Consider the following 17,092-nt stretch of genomic DNA (forward strand, 5'->3'; position numbering starts at 1 on the left):
TTTTGTAAGAAAGTAGTTTTAATATAACTGGCCTCAATGACTGTCACTTTTGGTATTGCATGTGTCAAAGCTTTACTTAATGTCCCAAGGAAGAAAAATAAGTGGCTCTTTTTTTTTCTTTTATAATCTATAGGCAAAAGATAAGCATTCTGACTCCCTTATTCTCTGTTTTGAAGTTTAACATTATGTTGCATGGAACTGATAAGGATGTGGTTTAAGAACTTCAACTGCACAGTATTCAAAACTCATTCATTGCCCTGGAGTAATAATAACATCACCGTTGAAGTAGCTGATTCATTTGATGTGTGTCATGGCATGACACAGTCAGTTTCAATGTAACTGTACTAATTCACCTATACTATTTAGTGTTTGACTGGGAGTGAACTGAAGTACTTTTCTTTATCTATGGTAAAATAATAAACAATGTTGCATCGGAGTATTTCCAAAGCATTTAAGAAAACTAATGCTTTTTTGAGAATCTTCTTTTCATTGATGAATAGGACTTGTGTAAAGAGTTTCGTTACATTTCTATAATTCATATAATGTATTATGATCACAACTACCCTGTTTATTACTCTTTCTTATATTCTTCTCTCTACATTCTTTGTAATTCCCCTTTTAATTTCTTGCCACTCTTCTTTCTTTTTCCTTAACTTACACACGTGAGGGAGGACATGTGTTGCTTTTCAGGGGATGTGGAGGAAGCTTGTGGTGGCTTTTTTCACCTACTGAGATGATCTCCATTCATCCATTTGCCACCAAATAGTATAATTCCTTATTTTAATTTTATGAACTTTATTATTAAAAACTTGAAAATAAATAATACCTTCACATACCCAAATTAACCTGACTCAAAGTTTATACAACTCAGTAAACTTCTATACAGTTCTAGAATTGGTGTTTGAAATGGATGTTATGGAGCCTCACACTAAAATTTACATCTTCAATATGAATATATTTTATGCACTTATCCATTACTTCTTCATGAATGCCTAAAACTCCACCATGAGCCTAGACTTAAATCAAGGAAGCTGCTAACTATAACAAAGTGATCTCCTTCTTTTAATTTGAATCTATGTTCAATGGAAGAATAATGATTAATGTATTGAAGCAAGTTCTAGTAAGTTCAGCAGAAATCACTTTTGAGTATTAGTCTCTAGTTATTTCATATGGCATTCTAAATTGGAGCGCTTTCTTCATATATGCTTTTGAAATTATTTTCTAAATTTTGTTCTTTATGTGAATGCGTGTTTGGTCAGCATGTATGTCTGTGTACCACATGTATGCCTGGTGCCCACAGAGGCCAGATGAGACAGAGCCCCCTCTTTCAATTGTGAAGTTACATGATTGAAAGCCATCATGCAGGTGCTGGGACTCAAATCCAGGTCATCTGGAAAAGCAACCAGTGCTCTTAACTAATGAGCCATCTCTCCAGCCTTTTCAAATATATATGTATGTATGTGGGCTTATTGAGACAGGGTTTCTCTGTCTAACCACCCTGGCTGTCCTGGAACTCACTCTGTATGTAGACCAGGCTGGCCTCAAACTCACAGAGATTCTCCTGCCTTTGTATCCCAAGTGTTGAGATTAAAGGCCTGTGACACCACCACACAGCTCACAAATATTTTTAACTAAGGAAAGTCATAGAGACAAATGTAGAAATTTTAAATGGTCAATTAAGTAAGTGAGAAAGTTTCTTTGTGCCCTTTCTGCCAATTCCCATCTCCACAGACATCAATGCTCTGATGTTTATGAATATAGATTAACTTTGTCTGCACAGGCAAAATGCTCTGATGTCTATGAACACAGACTAGTTTTATCTGCTCTTGAGCTCATACAAATTGAACAATGAAGTATATTCTCACAGTCTCTGAATCCCATTCACTCACTCAACATAGTTCTTATGCGAACTGAGTGGCTTTTAGTAATTATAATCACAATTAGCACCCTACTTAGTTATATTCTGACATATGTAACTAGTCATATATAAATTTTAAATTCTAGATTCTACTTTTGCATATAAATTTCTACTTTTGAGAAACTGTAAAACAGAAGCACAATAAAACACGTCTCTCATCTTTTGAATCTACATTTCAACAGTAACAACTTCTTTTAGCATTCATAAAAACTGTTACTAAAGACAAGAAAAACCTGGGCTTTAATAAATTAGATGAAGTCTGAGGTTTGTTAAGTATGTTAAAATAGACCTTGTAGAGGACATACTATTAGAAAGATGAAATCATTTTTAGGAGTCATTTTTTAATGATCCTACTCAAAACAAATACATTCACCAGCTAATGATTTCAGGGAAGAGAAGCCAGATATATTATTAATTTATTGTTTGTAGAATTCTTAAGTAAATAAAGTGTCTTTTGATTTGGTCAAGTAAGTTCTTTAATATGTTTTAAAGGTCAAAATTGTCCACACAAAGTGCAGACACCAGGATGGAACATGTGGAGGACAGGTCAATGTGTAGGAACAAAACACAATTTTGAGCCTTTTAAACTTACCTTGGAAATGTAATGGATGAATTGCGAAGTATCAGACAGTAACATCATTTCCCTACTATTTTAGCTTGATGATAAGGACACAGAAGTTGGAGAAGATGACATATTCTTTTTCGTCAATATTGTTATTAAGAAATGTTCTATTCTTTCTACATACCAAACAAAAACCCCTCCCCTCCCTCCTCCCACTCCCCAGCCTTTCCTCACAACCCACCCCCCCTTCCCACCTCCTCCAAGGCAAGGCCTCTCATGGGGATTCAGCAGAGCCTGATACACTCAGCTGAGGCAGGTCCAAGCCCCTCCTCCCTGTACCAAGGCTGTGTAAGGTGTTCCACTATAGGTAGTAGGCTCCAAAAAGCCAGTTCATATACCAGGGATGGGTCCTGATCCCACTGTCAAGGGGCCCCTTAAGCAGATCAAACTACACAACTGTCTCGCCTATGCAGAGGGCCTAGTCCAGTTCCATGGAGGCTCTGCAGCTGTTGGTCCACAGTTCATGAGTTCCCACCAGTTTGGTTTGGTTGGAAGATGACATATTTTGAATGTTCAAATACTAGAGCTGAATGCGTCACCGATGGGAACAGGTTACACTGGCATCGAAAACAGCAGCTGTAAGTTCCAAGAAACCTTGCTAAGGCCTTATATTTTAAATTCTTAATATTATGTATCTAGATAGGATTCATAGACTCTTGAGTAGTGGGAGTAATTAAACCTCATAGGATGAGTTCCGAAGCTAGGTTTTAAAACTGCAGATAGGTGATTGGGAAATGTCAAAGAAAACACTTGTGAGTTAATCAGGAGACTGATTAGTGGAGGATCTTGGGCCAGCTAGTGTAGTTAGTAAAGAATCAAACTCCCACTTTTAAGGGTGGGGTCCAGTCACTCTCAGATGACATCCGAAGCCTTTCCTTTCGTCTTTTGAGATTCTAGGAGGCAAGCAAGCCACTCTGAGCCTTGCTCCAACCATAGCATCTACCAAAGCCCTTTCCAGTGTGAGTGCTTTCACTGGATTGGGTAGTTTGTGGCTTTGGGGAAGGCTTTTTTTCTCCCTGAAATTGGAAGCCTTTCCTCAAAATAAGTAGTATATTCACATAGTTCAAAAATAAAAACTACACTTAACGGTGTACATCATCAGTCTTTCCCTCCATTCATTCTTTTCTTTACCTCCACCTCTCCACTTTGGTAACTACTGTACGGCCTTTTTGTGTATCTTTCTTTCTTCTTTATTTAGTAGCTTCCTCTTCCTTTTCTTATCTAAAATTCAGCATACTCTACACACTGCTTCATCATTGAAAAAAAAAATCTGCTCAGCATGGTAGTGTACATCTTTAATTTCACCACTTGGGATGCAGAGACAGGAGGATCTCTGAGTTTGAGGCCAGCCTAGTCTACAAGCAAGTTCCAGGACAGAAAGAAAGACAGAAGAAAAAAAAATCTAGCAATGTGTTCTGGTAATTTTTTTCATATCAACACATAAAAGCCCCCCCTCCCCACCACATTGCAGAGTATTCCATCACATAGATATATCACAATTTACCTCAGCACTCCTTTGCGGACAAGCCCCTCTCCTATACTCTAGTCAAAATTAGTACACATTCAAACTTTAGGATACAAAGTGGTTTGCATATGCAAGCCGAAATCTTATTTGTAAATGGCAAAACTCATAGGATACGTCTAGGAATGTTTGTATGTGTAATGCATTTAGCATCATCAGCAGAAAGCTTTACTACCTATGCAGCATGACTTTCTCCATGAGCAGAAGTAGGTTTTGAACATTAATATAGCGGGGCCACACCAAATGGTGTTTGGAGAATGAATTCAGTATCCCAAAGGACATTAAAAAAAGAGCACACTGTAGTAGTGATCATAGGAAAACTCAGTCTGCTTTCACCAGTGTTCTATGGGGTGTGATGGAACAATATACAATATCTCTATATCCTGGTCTTTTTAGTGAGCAACTCCCATAATGATCTTCCTTGAGCTTCAGAGTTAGCCACATGAGGCGGTGATCGACCCCGTGAGTCACAGAAAACCAATGTTTAAAGAGAATAAATAACTTGAAGTATTACTTCACTCATCTGGAGCAAAGTTGGACTGATTTTCAGTCAGAAGATAGAAATACTGCATGCTGTAACTTCCTATCCTAATTAGGGAAATTCAGGTCAGGTCCATCACAGGGAAAAGAGTGGGTACATGTTGGTATCTGCCACCCATCAGCTTCTCTTCGGCTTTCCCAGGTTGCCCCTGCCACTGCAACTCCAAGGACAGACTTATTTTCTTTTTGTGGAAGTGAGGTCCACACACGGGAGATGACAAGGGCCCTGTGCCACCCACTGGCTTTGTAGTGTTGGAACCGGGCTCTCCTAGTTACCCTCTCTTTAACCTGGGATGGTCCCACTGCTCCTCGGTGTTATCCCACTCAGTCTGGTATTTGCACTAAAGGTTATCGTCCTTTCCATTTGGCCAAGAACAAAAGCTGGCTGCTAGGAGTGGTCATATCAGGGAAGCAGGTTCTTCCTTAGTCTGTTAGTCAAGTCTGGGGATGTGAGCGAACGGACGATGACCTGGCCTGGGCCGCATCAAATCCAGAAACTACATGTTAGGACTCCAAACTATGAACTTCATGCTTTTTCTTAATTCTTGCTTCTTAATCAAAAGTGCCCAGGAGGAGCCTGGAATGGGCAGATTAAAGAGTAGCCCCATTTGGGGTGCTGAAGATATTTACTTCAGGAAGTAGAGACAATTAGAAGTGCAGGGAGATACAGAACGAGGAAGTGAAACTGACTTTGTTCTTTTATCACTGCTCTTGATTAGAAGTCAGTCTGTAGGGGTAACCCATTAGAAAATGCCAGAGTAATAGTCAAGTGAAATTGGAAAAATGATGTTTCAAATTTACAAAATAAAAATTCAGATATTTTGTGCCAGATAGGTTTTCATGGTCAATATTAATAATTGTATTTAACCAAGATACCCAAAATCATTGGCATAGAGAAACCCCATCCAGTTTGGGCTTTGGGGGCACATGGTACAAGTTTCTAGCCATTGGAGAAGATGGCTTCTGTATCCTCTGTCTCCTGTCCTGTACATGGCTTAGATACCATCTGCTGTGTTAAAAGATCTTCCTTTGGTCCTTGACTTTGCTAGCCACTCAGCTGTCTTTTTCTTTGTTTTTGAGACGGGGTTTCACTATGTAACACTGGCCTGGAATTTGCTATATAGACCAGGCTGGTACGGAACTCACATAGACCCACCTGCTTCTGTCTTGTGAGAGCTGGGATTGAAGGTGTGTGCAATCATGTCTGGCATTCAAGCTGGCTTTTATTTTAGTTACCAAACCTTTTGAGTTTAGTTCATACTTGCTACCTGAAATTTGGTAATACCTGCCAGATAATCTCTTTCGGCCTCTCCTGTCTCCCATAACAGCTCCTCAAAAGGCTATCTTTGTTATGCTATTCCTCACAGCAAGCAAAATGCTCCCTACTCTATCTTCTTCCTCTGTGACCCCAGTACAGTCCTTGACATAGCTGTGTGTGTATTAGTTTCTTGGATCCTCTCTGACAGTAACAGATTCCGTTTCCATGTTGTCTGAGTGTTCATCTTGACTTCTTCGCTGTTTATTTTCATCTCTGCAGATCTTCTTTCTGCCACTTCCTCTAGGCTACCCCACTTATTCCTCTCATTCCTCAACAAGCTTACTTACAGGTGTGGCTTCACTATCTTCTCTGCTAGGAACAACCAAAACTATCTTCTGCATTAACTGATACCCCGAGTTTAGGCTTATATTTATAATAGTCTCATGGACATAAGTCAAAGTCAACATGCTGGACACTGAAGTAACTATTGTCTCACAAAGTGATGGCCTCTCTATTTGTGATAACCAGGATCTTAATAATTTAAGTTTAATATGTAAACTTTTAAGATTCTTAATGTAATGTTGCACCAACCAGTAACCTAACATTTTCTGAATTCTGACAACTCTTTTATAAATTAATCAACTGATTGTTTTTTTTTTTCTCTTTTAAGACAGGGTCTTTCTATATAGCCCTGCCTGGCCTGGAAATAAGCAAGTAGAGCAGGTTGGCCTCAAACTCACCAAACTCACAGTGATCCACCTGCCTCTGCTTCTTGGAGTGTTGGAATTTAGAGGCACAGGCCTAACACCCATAGTTAACTGATTTTTTTTGGGAGAGGGGAACAAAGTTTCTCTGGGTAGTCCTGGCTGTCCTAGAACTCATGTCCTGGAACTATGTAGACAAGGCTGACCTCAAGATCTGCCTGCCTCTGCCTCCCAAATGCTGGGATCAAAGGCATGTGACACTACCACCCAGTGTTAATTGAGTCCTTCAACCCACAGGTATGATGGAATCAAGCCCTTAGCTAATCCTCCCACTCTCCCTTCCATCTCTGTTTTTACTCATGGTTTCTCTTAATTGAAATAGAATGGGCTACAACTCCCGTGTGTCTGTATCCTGCTCTCCTTGCTGAGTGTCTGGGTATTTATTGCTTTGTAGGACACCTGGGGCTGGTATCATGACTGCAGAGCTCAGTGGAAAGTAAAAAAGTGAGGTTCCTTATTATAAAAGCAGGAAAACCACCGGGTGGTGGTGGCACACGCTTTTAATCCCAGCACTTGGGAGGCAGAGGCAGGTGAATCTCTGTGAGTTCGAGGCCAACCTGGTCTACAAAGTGAGTTCCAGGACAGGCTCTAAAAGCTACACAGAGAAACCCTGTCTTAAAACAACAACAACAAAAAGCAGGAAAACTTATCTTTTGTTAAAGGTATTAATGCAGATCCTTTCTCTTTTTCCTGTGTGTGTCTTTGGTTTGCACACATATTCTATTGTCCCACTGTACCTTGCCTGCAGAATACAAGCTCACAGATAACATTATTGTGTTCCACAGTGGTGAGGACAGAACATTAGTGTCAACACAGGGCAGGGCCATGGGTCATGAAGTTGGCCTGCTTGATCTTCCTGAGCTTTTCTTAATCCTGCCCACCTTTCAAAATGAAAAGGCAAGGCTTAACTAGCTAACCAGATTTCAAAGTGTCTACACTCGGGGACTGTCCTCTGAAGATGGTCAAGGCATTCCTTTCTGAGGCTCCTCTGAAAACACTTTCTACCTCCCATTAGTCTGTAAGTTTCCTGGAAGCAGGGGCTCCATCTTCTTGAATCCTGGAGGCTAGCACAGGAGTCACAGACAATTGTTGCTTAATAAATGTTTGCTGAAAATCAGTTAAAGAAAGTAGTGCTGATTTTGGAGCCTTGTGCAAAATTTCCACTGAGGTACCTTTTTTTCATTTTTCAGACCAAGAATCACTGTTAGTGCAAAAATCCAAACTGTCCAGTTGCCTGGCAGTGACTCCTTTTTCTTCCTTTCAGTTGCTACACTGACTCATATTGATCTTTAAAGAACACTCATAGGAGAAATTATAATTGGATTATGCTAATTTATATAATCTGTAGTTTTAATATGTGAATCCACTGCTTTATTCAAATATTTAATATAAGCCTATGTTTCCAACTTTTTAACAAAGGTATTTTGATTTAAAAAGGAAGGCTTCTGAAAAACACTTTCTATACATTTTAGTTAAAACAATAATTTATTTCATGGTAACGCCTTTCATAAAGACCCTGGGAAATTCTGTCAACAGACAAGCAAAGATCTTCATGGAACTACTTTGAGAAAGAAGCTTCCACTTCCCACACTGGCTGAGTACTCCCTTATCTTCAGAACTGTTACCCAATTCACACCTTCCTACACATATCCATCTTTTCATATATTTTGAGCTGAAAACTGAGAAAGCTCATTTGTGCTTGGGGATAAGTTAAAAAAAAACACGATAAAGTGGAATAAATTTGAACAGCAAAACATTAATTAAAAGAACGCACCACGGACACTGCGTCACTAAGAAAGCCAGTAACTTTACTGAATTGTCTGCAAAATACAAATGATACCTTATTTCCAGCAGGAGAAACTTTGAAAATTTCCCACTTTAATTCACTACAGACAGCTGAATTTCAGTCCCTTGAGATACACAGATGTGGTTTAACTTAGGTATAACATCTTGTCATCTAGTGGCGACAAAGTCCAGCTTATGCCGCTGTGAGCCTCTGTTGGAATACTTGTTGCAAATGCTTGTATGCCCTCATTTACAAGCTATTTTTAATTACTCTCATTGAATGGAAACAAGTCCTCAGAAAAGGAAAAAGAAGAAAAATGATACAGCAAACCATGAAGCAATCCAAGTCCTCTGCCTACAGTGACCCGGGTCTGTTTGCTGCCAGAGTGCACCGCTGCATTCAAACACAACAGGATCCATCACTTAGCGAACCTCCTTGAATTAAACTGAGGTATGAATCAATTTGAGGTATGAGCAGGGAAGGCAAAATGCAATACCCGATTATGGAAATAACCAAAATGGACAAATTTAATGCAGAAGCTATGTGGCTTGGATTGCTCCACATCTTTGGTTAAAACATAGTAAGAAAAGCCTTTAATTACATCTGTAGTCTGAAGCAGTCTAACAGACACCAGTATTCAAGCAATCTTCAAAAGATCTGTAGCGGCAGGAAATTAGCGCCACACAAGTGACGATACCGTAGCAGATGGTACAAACGAGAACAGATGAAGTATGCCATGCTAGGCAACAGCCTTTATTGAAGGTTCAAGTGGCTTCTTCAAATTTTTTTTTTAAAGAAAGAAATACAAAGCATTTACTCTCTGGGGGGGAAAAAGAGTGAAGGGATTGAGGGAGCAAAAAAACGGTATCTCTAAGGGAAAGGGTAAGTATGCCAAAAAACAAACACAGAGAGGTGAGAGAGGGCAGGCATGCTTTTAGAAAGTGTATTGGGATTTGTTTTGCAATTCTCACTTTAGTTAACCTTTAAATGATCTAAAGATGACAAGCATTTTCATATTCATCATTACAAAACGTGAAATTCCACCTTTGGGAAAAAATAAGCCATTTTACTAAAAAACACAATTTTAAAAAAGGTTGAAATAAACAGCCTCCACACATCAATGCGTACAGTATACAGGTTGTGCAGCTCACACAGACTGCAACACCATTACCAGTATTTGTTCAGCTTACTGTTACCAAAACTCTTTTAAAATAGGATTAGGTATAACAATACTTGCAGCCATGTGAAATAATGCCACTTACAGTTTTCCTACTTGCAATGATGAATGTTGTCTAAAATGCTACTACTCTAGGCCAGGTAATGTCAAATAATAATCCCTCAGAGCTCTGCCCCAGACCCCTGGATACGAAGGACTTTCTGTGATTAAAAACCATACTTGATTTGCAGATACAATAAGTGGTGAGTTACAGAAAAGGCAGAAGCGTAAAGATAGACAGTGACTGTTCATAGAATGTGACTGGCCACAATAAAAATTGTGCTTCTCATTGAATCCTCTTTAAAAATTCTTAGATTATCCCTTCGCTATCTGCTACTGCTTTGAAATCAGTAGTGGGAAGGAGGTGACTGGCGTCCATTTTCAAGTGAGTCTGTTCTTCTGGAGTTTGTAAAAAACTATGGTCAGAACTGCTATAATAAATAGCGGAGGCCTCTGCTGGCACGTTAGCTTACTCTATCTTTAGCATTAGAAACTCATGTTTGCTTTGTTGCCGAGGCAAATGGCAGGTAAAAATTCAATATGGCTATTTCTTCATATTTTTATATGACCCTTTCCCACCCACTGGCAAGATTCTATTGATACTGATAAACAAATGCATTTTGAAATGACAAAGAACATTTGTGATATGCTTGCATATTTAATACATATTAAGTTATAAACATGAATCATCAGGATGGAATTAAGTCTAGAGTGAAGTAATGACTGATTTTTTTTTTTTCACTTCATGTGCATGTTTGTGTGCACACACAAACATTCGAACAGGTATATAGATAACCATATTTGTAGGGATGATTTCCTGTTTTTCCTCTGCATAAATACTAGTCTTCATGTTCCATGGATACCTTTAGTAGTGGGATATATATGAAATGATCAATGTCTTTATTTTGTTTTAAATATATAAAACATTACTACAAGGCAGGCTAGCATCCTATACGGATACAACCAAAGGTGCATCGTGGTCTAATTATGGATTGCAGATCAAGTTAAGAAAAATATAGCCTCGTTAATAAGGTCTTTTGGCTTCTGCCACCCAGCGGCAGCCTTTTACAGTGAGAAACACAGCAACTATGCAGGTAGAAGGAAATAAAAATAACTGGATGAACATGTCCTACACATGACCGAGCAGAGCTGATATTACAATATTCTTTGCTCTGCTTGTCAGTATTGATGACTGGAGATGAATCGACAGATCTTCACATTCCAAGAGAAGGAAATAATTTCCTAGCCTGAAATATCACTTAAACACTATATATTGATTCTTTATGGCACTCACTTTTAAAGGGTCTGAAAATTAATCCCTTGCACACAAATATTAGACAAGAGTTAAATTATCTTGAAAATAAAAAAAAGGGACATAGAGAAGTTTTTTTAATGGGATTTCTTGAAATGGCTATTAAATCTCTTTACTGAAGGAAGAGTAGATGGCACACATGCTTTGTGTAGAAGTGACATGGGGTCCTGCCACACCAGGTTGTCCAACAGTCCTATACTGCTGACGAGAGTGTTGTGGGTCAGTTAAAATCATGAGGGTGGACGACAAGTAACCATCCCTTTAGCTGTTTCCCTTCTTTCTAGCACCCAGTCTTTCACATTTTTCCTCTACAGAAATCTGTAACTTATCCACCAAGTAAACTCACATCTCTTGTTCCTAGGGCCCAACTTGCAGGACATGTGACCCAACACAGCTTCTTACTCTGGGCATATTTCTAAGAAACATCAGATTCAAGGCTGAACATGAACTATGTAAATTTAGAAATATGGGCAAGTTAGGATATGAACTTACTGAATTCCAAGATGCGTGGTGAAATGGAGAGATCTGAAAGGGGCCCTGCTTTTGATAAAATGCAAAAAAAAAAAAAATAGTTTGAAAGAAACCAATTAGTATATACAATGGATGTCAGTTGACTCAGTAATTTGTTGACATTTTAAAAACAATTTAGGATGTTGCAATGTAATATGTTCTAACCCCACAGGTTATCCTTTTGACAGCTGACCTCGAACTTATAAAATGTATGCAGAGTAAAAGAAATCAGAAAGAAAATAGTTACTCAAATGTGCAACTGCACAAATATGCCCCCCTCCCACTATTAAGAAAACAAAACTTCTGCCATTACCATAATATTATATATATTAGAAAGCTATACACAAGCATGTTAATTTCACAGATTTTTAAAAGATTCTTAATATTTTATATAATTAGAAATACACATTTCAAAAACAAAACTTCTACAAAGAGAAAACAGTTATCTTGGTTAGCAAAGCATGGAGTTCCTCATGGCTTAGGGTAGTGCTTTCTATACAAAAAGTCCTCTGTGGGTTTTTACAGGACTGTTTAAAATATTAGCGAAGCTATTGAGGGGAAAAAACACATTTTGGCTTAAGTAAACTACAAAAAGCCACAAATGCTTTGCAAACTCTTTCTTACCTTTTATATGAAAATAAGCAAAATGTAATGTACATATTTTTATATTTTTTATTTAATAAGAGATGCAGACCCAGATTTATTTATTTAATTAAATACGTTAGCTCTCAAACGCCACACTGTTTTTTTTTGTTTTGTTTTGTTTTTTTGTTTTTTTTTGTTTTTGTTTTTGCTTTTTTTCTTTTCTTTTCTTTTAAAGTAGGTATGGTCCTCTTTGAATGGTTTCTGATCCTTTTGAATGAGTGCCATACGCCAATGATATACCTGCAGGTTTGTGAGCGTCCTCGGGATGGTAGGTGACCGGGCATGTTCCTAACATTTACCAATGGCCACCCCTTGCCGGGTCTGTCCAAACGTCTATACATTTTTCTATATGTTGCATAACAGCTGCTCTCTTTCAGTAAAGATCTGCCGCTTTTGGCAAATGCTTCCTTTTGTCTATTTACATGTAAATAACGTTGACCCTGCAACATGACACTATCTATTGTAACATACATTTTGCAAAGGAGCACAACAGTGAAGAGAAGTTAGCCTTAAAATCTATTTTGTACAAGTGTTCTGTTGTACAACTCAAGTGCTAAGCTTATCTCAGCATTTCTGTTTATCTTTATACTGTATCACTGAGGCAATTTAAAAGTACTTTTACAAAACAGAGTACCTGACGGTTTTTTTTTTTTCCACACACGGCACATATAATGCATATCGACCCCCCTTCCCCATTAAGGTATAGCACACACACACACTGCAAGAAAAAAAAAAACTATTAAGTAATAATGTGATCATGTCGCCCATCCTTCAGAGAGCCGCATGCGCTTGACTGAGGGGCTTTCCCTTTCGTCCGGCGAAGGTCTGGTGAGTCCAATGGGGGAGTGGAATTCGTTCCGGTGATCCTCTCGGTCGCTCCCATCGTAGGAACTGCTGCAGCTGCTCAAGCTGTCAACAGGAGACCTCCCCGCCTCGTGGCGCGTGTGTTGTGGGTATCTCGAAGGGGTGGTGGTACGGTCTCTAGGAGGAGAAACAGGTTCTGACTTGATGTTGAGGCTTTGAGTAGAAGGCAGGGAGAGATTTGAACTCTGAGATAAGTGAGTGCTAGTGCAAGCTCTGTAGGAGGAAAGGAAACCCAGTTACAGTTAGAGTTCCTGCAGGCCCCAGGAACTCACATTACAAACACATCAGCTTAACGACGCGCAGACACTCCAGGGCACGCCCGGAGGGAGAAGCGCGGTTCGCACCGAGGGCTGTCACTGCCTAGAGCAGTTGAGAATGCCTCTGCCTGGTGGTTAACACTACTGAACTGGCCCAGGCCTCATGAATTCTCTGTCGCCCCTAAGAGACTGAAACCATATAGACTGCCTTTTTTATAAAGGTTTAAGACATGATACAAGAGTCATTCTGTCTTCATGGAATTTTCTCTGTATGATTTCCAGTCTTTCATTTTCTGAGCCTTGGGGGATGGTGCTTGGTTCTGAACCAGGCTCTCTTGGTTTACTAACGCCTGTGTTGTTTTGAAAAACTGATATTGATATAAGCTCTCTCTCCTTTCAATTAATATTCCCACACAAGTGGAGATATACAGCACTAAGGGAAAGTGAACAGTTTGAATTTCAAATGAACAGAACATATCAGATGTTATAGAATAAATATATATCTCATGTAAAGCTTGGGAGGGCAAAGGAGGGGAAAAGGACTGAATATTATCTACAAAAAAATTTAAATACTGCTTTAAAAACATCTCACTGAAACTGATGCCTAACTGGACTATCTTATCTTTTGCAGTTGTATGGGATGAAAATCTTGTCTGTAGTCCCGATTCCTCTTACTTTACTCTGGCTAAGCAGTAGTAATGATGGGGTACTTAGGGCCGCTCCTTTTATTTATAACTAATATGATTTGGTGAATCTGTTGTTTCTTAAGGAATGGGAGTGTGCTATTACTATGATACTAATCCTTACTGATTTCCAAAGGGTGTTTCCTGAGAGACTTTAGACGTGATATTCTGGAGAGAGAAGCATTAAGCCTTTACGTAGAGCTTGGCAATCTCTGACTTGAATCAAGGCAAACTGTGGTCACCTTGCATCAACTTTAAAATGTCTGTGTTCTTGTTCCTGCCTTCTGATTGCATTGACATCCACAGTCAGAGCCAAGGTGACCCAACTACACTGTCGAGAGAGTACAGCAGTCGCTTTAACTGAGGGGTATTCACAGGAAATAATTATCTGCACAGACACGCGGATTTTAAACAAAAGAAAGGAAGCCTACCTATTCATGTATGTAAGCATACTGCTTCCTAAGGGGGGGAACTAGTTGTGTCTTTCTGAGCAGGGAAACAATGTGAGTATATTTCAGAGAAAACTGGAATAACTCGGGGCTGGCCTTTTGGGAGATGTGGTATGGGTTTAGGATGCGCAGAGATATAAAATTAGTTAGAAACGAGTTTATCATTGAGTAATGTTTTATACAAAAGCACCACCTACTGGCAAGGAATTACTTTCCTCTTATTAATAGATGAGCTAACATGGAGGACAACATAAAGAGAATTCTCTGCTGCTTTAATCAGCCCTTCTTTCTTTGGCCCTCCGACCACTCAGACCAAGATCCCAATCCCAGTGCACATGGTTTTCAATCTCAGTTTATTCATGGAACTATTTATCTGAAGCTTGTTATTTTAGTTTATATTAATTTTCTAATTTTCTAAGACTTTTAATTAAATCATCTTTAAATCAAGAATATATTGAGATGGGGTAGGAAAACACCTGTATTTCAAAGGCTCCATAATGGTTGACAATTTTATACTGGTTCAAAGTTACTTAATGATTCATTTTGATGTTTGAGGAAATCCTCTTTTGATTTCTGGAAGAAAGAGTTTTCCTGGCTCTGGGTAAGAAAAACCATTTCACTAATGTTTAATTAAATGCTTCTGCTATGGATCATACAAGTGCTTAATAATGAATGTCAATTAGGAGCCTGGAAATGACACATCAATAAATACTTTTCTCCATTCTTTGACATTTAACTTGCATTTCTCTAAACATAGTAGAATGGGAAATTTCTAAAAACTTGGTGAGTTGGGTCATATAGGTAACTTATCTACATAAATTAAATTCAAAGTAGTATGAGCAAAATGATGTTTCTTTAATGTCATCTGAAAGATGAACTACCCTTTTATTTGCCTCAGTTCCCAATATCAATGGCCACATAGAAGTTTAGCTGCATCTTGTTCCTCACAAAAGACAGAACAGCTTTTGGTGATTCTTTTCTCTAACTGGAACCATTTATCTGGTGGTGGGATTTCCTTTGCCACTAAATGGATGCACAAGCTTGTTCTGAGCTGTGTAGTTGTGGGGACTGACTCTACAGGAAAGGGATATAATTGGTCTCTTAGTCTCCGCTTCATTTCCCTGGAGCACAGGACGCAACATGGAGCGGCTAATCTCTGCCGTCAAAGAAGGGCTTTCTCCACAAGAAATAGCAGCATTCACATCATTCAGCTGTACATATGCTAGTCTGTTCTTGAGAACAAAATACAGCCATAGACAATTGTGAGATGCTACAGGTGTGAGTGGGTGAGAAAGAGGCAGGAGGAGAGGCGGGGAGGGGTCAGGTGTGTAGGGTACCTTTTCAGGTCCTCTTTGCTAGCTCCAATCCACTACACAGGGTTTTAAGCTGAGAAAATTACTCTTCCTCCAAATCGTTCAGAAATAAAATATGGATAGTTTTATGTAAGTTCCTCTTACTCTATCACCTCGAGAAAATTAGGTTTCCCTACTACATTTACCTTTTTTTCCCTTCTGTGAAATAGAGTCTCATTTTGTATGCCAGGCTGGCCTCAAACTTTTAATCCTCGTGTCTTGGTCTCCTAGATGCTGGAATTATTGTTCACGTCAGGCTCATCTGAGCCTGACTTTTTTAAAAAGATTCCTTTTATTTTTATTTATGTGTGTATGTGTATGTCTCTGTGTGAGTTTGTGCATGTGTGTTGCAGGTTCCTGCGGAGGCGGGAGGTGGGGGGGAGGGAAGAAGAGGACACTGGATTTTCTGGAGCTAGGCTTGCAGGTAGTTAGTTGTGAACCACCTGACTTGAGTGTCCTGGGCCTTCTGCACGACCAGCCACACTTTGAGCTGCTAAGCCATCATCTCTCCAGCCTCTGAGCCTCACCTTTTTTTGCCCCTGGAGGCTGGGTTTCACTCTGTAACTCTGACTGACCTGGAACTTACTATATAGAGCAGAATAAGACTGGGACCACACACAGCCCATGGAGCCTAACTTTTAAAAGTAATCTCTGTCTGACTAATCTTCCTCTCTCCCTCTTTCGGTATGTATTGAGTACTCTCATCAACAAAGAGAGTGGGCAGACTTACAGAAAACAGGTTGTCATTTTCTAGCCAGCAATCAAAAGAGGGCCTAAAGGTCAAGGGTTGTGTCTCTAAAATGGTGAGTCCTTTCACCGGGAATGTCTCTTCCTACATACAATTAGTGTATGCTTCTTGTCTAACTTTGTTATACAACATAGACACTGCATAGTGTCTCAAGCCTGGCCTTGCAGACAGTGCTGGAAGGGACCAAGTGGACACCTTTGTTTTCATGGACAAATAGGAAGAGTTCTATTATATGTCGTTATTTTGAGAGAATTACAGTAGTCGTTTTAGAATTCTGGAAGTCTTGACTTTGGTAGAGCTAAAAATCTATCCCATTCTGTGCTTAAAATATAGTATCTACCTAAAAAAAAATGAGCCCTAAGCACAAATCTGTGAGACCCTTTGACTTGGAAAACATACGAATCCTTTTACCTGATTCATTCTCTAAGGCAAGTGGTTCTCAGCCTTCCTAATGCTGCAACTCTTTAATATGGTTCCTCATGTTGTGGTGACCCCAATCATAACGTTATTTCATTGCTACTTCAAAATTGTAATTTTTGCTATGGGTATGAATCATAATGTAAATATATGATATGCGCGATATCTGATTCACGACCCCCCAAAGGAGTTTCGACCCACAGGTTGAGAACCGCTGTTCTAAGGAATT

At 39.2% G+C, this 17,092-nt stretch overlaps 1 protein-coding gene across 1 annotated transcript in view; it reads right to left on the reverse strand.

Annotated features, from left to right (window-relative positions):
* Nucleotides 1-8,411: 8,411 nt before the first annotated feature.
* Mef2c (myocyte enhancer factor 2C) overlaps nucleotides 8,412-17,092 on the reverse strand; it is a 124,969-nt gene continuing 116,288 nt past the window's right edge. The window contains exon 10 of the mRNA XM_059276308.1: nucleotides 8,412-13,170. Within this exon, the coding sequence (XP_059132291.1) occupies nucleotides 12,849-13,170 (322 nt within the window). The 3' untranslated portion in view covers nucleotides 8,412-12,848. The remainder of the gene's footprint in view (nucleotides 13,171-17,092) is intronic.

This window comes from Peromyscus eremicus, chromosome 11 (assembly GCF_949786415.1).
Source record: "Peromyscus eremicus chromosome 11, PerEre_H2_v1, whole genome shotgun sequence".
Taxonomy (NCBI): Eukaryota; Metazoa; Chordata; class Mammalia; order Rodentia; family Cricetidae; genus Peromyscus; species Peromyscus eremicus.